The sequence below is a fragment of the Moschus berezovskii genome, chromosome 21 (genome assembly GCF_049115385.1).
Source record: "Moschus berezovskii isolate FMDL1 chromosome 21, NW_MosBer_1.0, whole genome shotgun sequence".
NCBI lineage: Eukaryota > Metazoa > Chordata > Mammalia > Artiodactyla > Moschidae > Moschus > Moschus berezovskii.
This window is the reverse complement of record NC_142480.1, coordinates 571407-578875: the sequence shown is the minus strand read 5'-3', so window position 1 is coordinate 578875 and position 7469 is coordinate 571407. Positions and strand designations below refer to the sequence as shown.

Sequence of the window (7469 nt, the reverse complement as noted above, 5' to 3'; positions counted from 1 at the left end):
GGGGCCCAGGGGGGTCCCTTCACTGTCTGACCTTCTCTTCTCCGTCAGAGGCAGCAGGCAGGCAGCGGGTGCGCTCCCCTCCTCCGTCCTGGGGTGGACGTGGCTGCGATGTTGGGGGCGGTGCTCAGTGAGGGCAGGGTGGGGACTCCGTGGGTGGAAAGCAGCCTGAGCCTCCAAACCCTAGCATGCTCCCCGGATGCCTGCTCACTGCCCCTGTTCTCTGGCCTCAGATGAGGACCAGGGAGGGCAGAGGAACCCAGGACCCAGGGTCTCTGGGAGGCGGCATAGTGTCCCCAAACGAGGTCCCGTGGGGCCACCTGCAGATGGGCGTCGTCCACCCGGGCCCGCCTCGGGGCCAGCTCCGCGGTAAGGCCGCCTGTTGCCGGCGATCAGAGTCGCCCTGTCGGCGGCCTGGTTGTGGACTGCCGCGGAATCTCAGGGCGCCCGCAGGCGAGTCTCCCTCGGGTTGCGGAGTGACGCCGGAGGAGAGGCTTCCCGGGCCGCGCATGGAGCCCGGGGGCGTCTGGCTTCCTAGTGCCGCGGTCCGGGCGCCTCTGCAGCGCAGTGCTGTGGCCCTAGCAACCGGCGCCGCTGAGGGGGTGGGGGCGCGGGGACCCCAGTCCCGGTCCAGCGGGCGCGGGCGGCCGGGAGCGTGGGGCGGGGCCTCGGGCCGGGGGCGGGGCGCGCGCGGGCGGGGGCGCCGCGGAGCCGAGGAGAGCGCGGCCAAGCCTGGCGCGCAGACAGGCTCCGTGGGGCCGGGCCCCGCGCGCGCAGCATCTGGCCGGCGGCGGGTAGGTGCGGGCAGGGCGCGCGGGCAGGGCGCCCCGGTGAGCCCCGAGTGCCCGGCCGTAGGGGCGGCAGGGTGCAGGGGCGGCGCTGCAGGGGTGAGGCCCGGCAGCCGGACTGCCTGGACCAGGCCCTGTTGGGGGGAGCGGGCGGGGCGGACCGAGGAGCCGAGACGGAGGCTGCCGGGAGCGGCCCAAACCCTTCACCGGCCTTCGTCCGATCTGGCTGCGGGAGGGCCGCCTTTCCCTCTCCCTTTGCCACCCCTTTTGGGCACTGAGGGATGCGTGCGAGGCGCCAGGGAAGAGGCGGGCAGCGAGGCGCTCGGAGGCCCCGGAGTCTGTGAAGTCCGGGCAGCCGAGCAGGAGGCCCCGGGCCGGGCTCCGGACGGCGTGGGCAGCAGGGCCTGGGGCCGGTCCCCAGGGAGAGGCCCGGTGGCTGCGGGGGAAGGGCGGCCAGGCCCTGGCTCCCGCCTTCCGGGCAGAGGCTGGTGACACGGTCTGTCTGGCCCCGGCGGCCCTGGCCCAGGTCTGATGAGCGCCTGAGGGAGCAGAAACGCCGTGGAGTGGATGGGAGGCGGGGTGCGCGGTGCAGCGGTCTTTTGGCTCCTTAGCGGGGCCAAGGGCTGGAATGAAGGAGATTCCCAGGCTGCTGCTGCAGCCACAGGAAGGGGGGCTTCGTGGGTCAAGTGTGTCCACACGGCGGGGGTTTGAAGAAGGGGTGGGTGTTGTGATGGGGGGCAGGAGCTCATGGAATTGTGGGTGCAGGGGCTAGGCCGATGGCCCTCCCAAGGCGTCTTCCACTCCAGGCGGCCACACTCAGAATGGTGGGGTCCTGGGTGTGGCGGCAGAGACCCTGGGAGGTGAGTGCCAGGTGGGGCAGCAGCTGGGATGAGACCAGGGCTGGAGGTGCCCACTTGGAAGGGGGCCTTCCTCCCCAGGCAGTGGGGGCTGCGGTGTCACCAGGGCAGGCCTAGCAGTGGCTCCACAGTAGCGGGTGACATTACACTTTATGTCTTTGTCTAGACAGGGCAGTAAACAGAGCCCTGGGGCCAGGGGTGCTGTAGGGGAGACGGGAGGGGTGGGGAGCCTGTCTCAGAGTGAGCCTCAAGTGACTTTTGGGTGGATGAGGCCGGGACCCTCTGTCTTTCCTGAGGGTGTCAGCGGGCACAGGGGTGCTGACCCACAGCCTGCTGTGGGGCTGTGATCAGCCCTGCCATGACAGCCAGTGCCAGGGGTGTGAGAGAGGCACAGGGGATTGTGGCCTTGGCGGTAGCAGAGGAGGCATCCTAAGATTGCCCCCAAGGCTTGGGGTCAGGGAGCGACTGGGGGCCCACTACTTCGTGGTGAGCAGGGAGAGCTGGCGTGGGGCTGGGGGAGTGCAGAGGGCAGGAGACACTGCCAGCGCAGTAGGGCAGCAGGGAGCCACGGTGCATACAGGGCGGAAGAGAACGGGCCACACGCCTTGTGGACGGTGGACCAGAGGCGAAACCGAGTCTGCGGACGCAGGGAGGAAAGATGCCAGGGTTGCGAGGCAGGGGCAGGGGCGCGCGGAGGGGCTTTGGGGATGGAGCCCCTGGGACCTGGATGACTCTCAGTCCTGGACCGGAGAACCTGCCCAGAGCCCTGGATCCTCGCGCCTTTGCTTCTCGCTGAGCCGAGGACGCAGGCCCGCCTCCCTTCCGGTATGGCACCGTGAGCGAGGCTGACCGAGCGGGAACGGCCGCGGGACGGGATCCCGGGCGAGCGGCGCGAGCCGCTGGAGCCGGAGGGACAAACCCTCGGAGCGCTGGGGCCGCGCGCGGCGGGGAGCAGCCGCTTTCGTCCCCGATCCCCCTCGGCTTCGGCGGGAACGCGGCCCGGACCTCAGGTGCGGTGGCGGCGCCCCCTGGAGGCCCGGGCCCGGCGCGCGGCCCCTCGTGCGCGCGCGTGCGGCAGAGCCCGGCCCGGGGCGCGGACGGGGCCCCGCGGGGGAAGCGCGCCGGCGGGGTGCGGTGGTGAGTGGGTAGCGGCCGCCCGCTCTGCGTGCTGACCCCGTCTGCTCTGATCTCCCCAGATTCCGAGCTCGCCGGTCCGGAGCAGCGGCGCCCTCGGGGCGGCTGGACAGGCCCCGCGCCATGCCCGAGGGCTGAGCGCCGCCGCCGCCGCCGCCGCCGCAGGGCCTCGTCCCGCCTCGCGTGGGACCGCGCGCGCCCAGGTCGGGGCCCAGGCGGCCGACCATGGTGCTGCCTCCCCCGGACCGGCGCCACGTGTGCCTGACCACGCTGGTGATCATGGGCAGCATGGCGGTCATGGACGCGTACCTGGTGGAGCAGAACCAGGGCCCGCGCAAGATCGGCGTGTGCATCATCGTGCTGGTGGGCGACGTGTGCTTCCTGCTGGTGCTGCGCTATGTGGCCGTGTGGGTGGGCGCCGAGGTGCGCACGGCCAAGCGCGGCTACGCCATGATCCTCTGGTTCCTCTACATCTTCGTGCTGGAGATCAAGCTCTACTTCATCTTCCAGAGCTACAAGGCGGCGCGGCGCGGCGCGGCCGACCCGGTGGCGCGCAAGGCGCTGACGCTGCTGCTGTCGGTGTGCGTGCCGGGCCTCTTCCTGCTGCTGGTGGCGCTCGACCGCATGGAGTACGTGCGCACCTTCCGGAAGCGCGAGGACCTGCGCGGCCGCCTCTTCTGGGTGGCGCTGGACCTGCTGGACCTGCTGGACATGCAGGCCAGCCTGTGGGAGCCGCCGCGCAGCGGGCTGCCCCTGTGGGCCGAGGGCCTCACCTTCTTCTACTGCTACATGCTGCTGCTCGTGCTGCCGTGCGTGGCGCTCAGCGAGGTCAGCATGCAGGGCGAGCACATCGCGCCGCAGAAGATGATGCTCTACCCGGTGCTCAGCCTCGCCACCGTCAACGTGGTGGCCGTGCTGGCTCGCGCCGCCAACATGGCACTGTTCCGCGACAGCCGCGTCTCCGCCATCTTCGTGGGCAAGAACGTGGTGGCGCTGGCCACCAAGGCCTGCACCTTCCTGGAGTACCGGCGCCAGGTGCGCGACTTCCCGCCGCCCGCGCTGGCGCTGGAGCTGCAGCCGCCCGCCCCGCAGCGCAACTCGGTGCCGCCGCCCCCGCCGCTGCACGGTCCCCCGGGCCGCCCCCGCGGCCCCTCGCCCACGCGCGACGCCCTGGACACGTGACCGGGGCAGCCGAATCCGAGATGCGTGGCGGCAGGCGCGCGCGGTTTGCATGGGATGGGGTGGGGTCGGGTGCGGAGAGCGCCCCTACCCGCGGGGCCCGAGGCCGCGCCTTCATCTCAGGGATCCCTCGGACCACGGACCTCGGCACCGGCTCCTCCAGCCCGCCCCAGCGTTTGGGCCAGTGTGTGCGGCCAGGGCAGGAGCGGGGAGGGTCCTGCCTTCACCCGAGGGGGATCTGGGTGGCAAGGGAGGACAGTGGGCCGAGGTCTGGTCCTTTGGTGTCCCTCGGTGGGGGCCTCTGGCTCAGCGTCTGGGACCGAGGAGGCCTCTGTCATTTTAAAGACTCGTGTTTACAGTTTTGTATGTAAGGTGGCTGTGCTCTGCCTGTTTGGTGCGTCCAGTCTCTGACAGCCGGGGAGGGGTGTGGGCAGGACGGGGTGTGTTCGAGTGATCGCGGGGTGGGGCCTGTGTCCTTCCCAGGCTTCCTCCCAGGAGCCTCTCCCCAGCCCCTGCACGGGCACCATTGCTCGGGCATTCTGACACAGACCCTCCAGCCTCCCTGTTCATGTCCCCACCCCCATCCCCGAGATGCTGGCTCTGTCCCTGCCCACTCCCCGACCCCCGGCCCAGAAGTGTCCCGCGCCCAGGTTTCCCTGGCACCCCGGAGGCTCTCCCTGGCCAGAACAGCCGGATGCCAGATGGGCCCCGGCCCCGGCTTGGCTCCCTGCGGCCTGGGTCAGGGGAGTGGCACCCAGATGCCTGGGGAGCCGGCGGCACCCGGGGCCCAGGGCTTGGTGTGCAGAGGCGCAGAGCGGCCACCTTGCCGGCTGGTCTGTCCGGAGAGCTCATGGGGCGAAGCCCATCTGCAGGGCTCTCTGCGGCTCTGCCTGGCTCCTTGCACCTGAGATGTGACTCTGGGTACCCAGAAGGCCTGGGAGGGTCTTGTAGCCTCTGGGGAGGGGCCCTTTGCCTTGGGCCTGGTGAGGCTGTGGACCAGGCTGTTTGAGGAGGCCTTGCAGACCTTTCCTGGCTTCCTGAGGTGGCCTCCGGAGGCCAGAAGTGACCGCAGCGCCGGCCAGCTGACTGTCCGCCCGTTCTTCCCTCACTCATTATCTCACAGGTCCTCACGGAGTGTCCATGCCCTGCTGGCCCTGAGCAGGCCCTGATGCTGAGCCAGGCAGACTGTCCCTGTGGACGTGGCCAGGCCACGGGGCCTGTCGGGAGGGTTCCGCGCTGGGAGGCCTTCCTCAGAGTGGGTTTGGATCTTGTGCCAGGCCTGGGTGGGACAGGCCTGGGAGGAGCTTGACGGGCTCTGAGGTGATGGGGCCTGGCGGGAGCATGGCAGGCTCTGGCTCCAAGAGTGGCAGCCCCACCAGACCTGCTCCAAGTTGGGGGTGAGGGCTGGGGTCATTGCATGGGGATCCTGGGTGGCCTTGGGGGATGGGGGTACAACCAGAAGTGGGGGCACATCTACAAAGACAGGAGCTGGCAGGGTGGACGGTCACACAGGAGTTTTGGGGGAAACCAAGAATTTTGTGTGAGGCCCCCCCACGTGGAAAGGATCCTGGGCCCGTCTTAGAAGCAGACATGGGGTTGGACCAGGCCTGGGCGTTGGTGTGGGGGGGCCTGGACTTGTGGTGGGGGTGGGGAAGGGCCTGTGGTGGGGATCGGGGCCGGCTGCGTGGAGGGGCAGGTGCCCAGCCTGGGGTGGGCGGAGACACGGTTGGGGCAGCTGGGAGGCCACGGGCAACTCTGCAGGAGGGTGTCAGGAGACCGGAGCGGGGAGTCCTCTTGAGTGAGGTCACCAGCGAGGAGCAGGGAAGGGGGCCCGGGTGCTGCGGAGTCCTGAGGAGGCGGGGTTTCGGGCGGCCAGGGGCCCGGGCCGGGAGGGCGCCCATTTCTGCCCCTCGGGCCCTCCTCCAGGCCAGGGCAGGTGCACCCCTCACAGCTCCTCCCCCAGATCTCTGCCCACAAGGACGGGGGGTCAGAGGAAAAGGCCTGGGCCGGCCTCTGCTGACTCGAGCCGTCCAGGCCAGGGAGACCCCCCCATCCCCAGGTGCTGGGGGGCTGCAGTGCCAGAGTCCAGGAGCTGCCCCGGGCCCACTGCGTGTCTCCTGTGCCCACGAGTGAGGCCCTGGGGAGCCAGGCGCCGCCTCTGAGACAGGCCCAGCCTGGCCGCCTCCTGGGGGCTCGGTGTCAGCGTGCCTCTGGGGACAGAGAGTCCGCGGCCCGAGGACACATCGTCCTGCCGTGTTCCTCGTCCTGGGGCGCTGCTGACGTCTCGATGTCTCCCGGGCTGTTCAAAGACCGCAGCAGCAGTGAGCCTCACGTCATCTCAGAAGCAGCGTCCGAGCTGCAGAAGACGGGCTATGGGGAGGGGGCTCCCCTTGTGAGCCTCCCCGTGTTGCTGGGGGCGTCCCGCAGGGGCCCGGGTCCAGAACTGAGTCCGGGACAGCTGTGCCCTGAGGCTGGCCTCAGGAGCACGGTGCCTGCCTCATCGGGCCTGGGTGATGGTGGAAGATGAGGCTCCTGGCGTCAAGCCGAGGGTCTCGTCTCCTCTCCCGGTGTGAGGGGCCCCCGCGGGCCCATTCCTCCTGCAGGCGCGGAGGTTCAGCCGCGCCTCACCTGCCGCGGGGCCCAGGCAGGGTCGGCCGCCCCGCAGACGCAGCTCCTCCCTCAGGACGAAGACGCTCCGACGCCTGACGCGTCTTCTTGTTCCACAGCACGTTCGCTTTTCTGCAGGAAAACAGCTTCATGCACTAATAGTAAAAGCCCACCTTGGCAACACTGAAGCCCTTCACACTGAGTAACACCTGCTCCTCACCGCATCAGAGTCCCACGTGCAGCGACGCCCTGGAGACCCCCTGGCTGGTGGGCCTAGTCAGGACGCCGCCACCGGCCGCTGTCTGGGGCCTCTGGCTGATGGTGGGGCTGGATGCCCTGGAGTCACCGGCCTCTCGAGACTGAAGGAAGGGTGGCTTAACTGGTGGCAAAAGCCAGGTGACTGCGCGTCATCAGAGAAAGATGGAGGGGAGGACCCCCAGTCAGGCTGGGCGCTGCCTGGGGCGGGGGTAGGCAGGGCACACGGGTGCCCCAGGGGCAGGAAGAGGGGTGTGTGAGTCAGGGGTCTTCGGAGAGACAGCCAGCGGGGGGACACCGAGCCCCCCATGCGGCTGGAGGCTGAGTGGCCCCGTGACCTGCGGCCTGGGGGCCAGAGGGTGGTGGCGCCGTCCAATCTGAGTCCCGAGGTCCAGGAGCGTGGCGTCTGAGGAGAAGGAGGCAGATGACAGAAAATCACGCGTTACAGGCGGGCAAGAAGGAGATGGGCAAGCCAGGTCCGCTGAGGAAGACGCCTGCTGGGTATGCGGGTGGCCCCCCGTCACGGTGACCCTGGGCTGGCCTGTGCCTCTCCTCAGCCCTGTGGTCGGCGTGGACTCCGTTCCATTCTTCCTGGCGATGGGTCACGGAGGAAGGTGTGCTGACCTCACTGTGGACTCATCCACGTCCCCCA

The 7469-nt window shown here is 69.9% G+C and overlaps 1 protein-coding gene across 1 annotated transcript; it reads left to right on the top strand.

Annotated features, from left to right (window-relative positions):
- Positions 1 to 685: 685 nt before the first annotated feature.
- On the top strand, positions 686 to 4521 carry TMEM121 (transmembrane protein 121). The gene is made up of 2 exons (XM_055418684.2): positions 686 to 791; positions 2839 to 4521. The coding sequence occupies exon 2, from the start codon at positions 3002 to 3004 to the stop codon at positions 3956 to 3958; it is 957 nt and encodes a 318-aa protein (XP_055274659.2). The 5' UTR covers positions 686 to 791; positions 2839 to 3001; the 3' UTR covers positions 3959 to 4521.
- The last annotated feature ends 2948 nt before the right edge of the window (positions 4522 to 7469 follow it).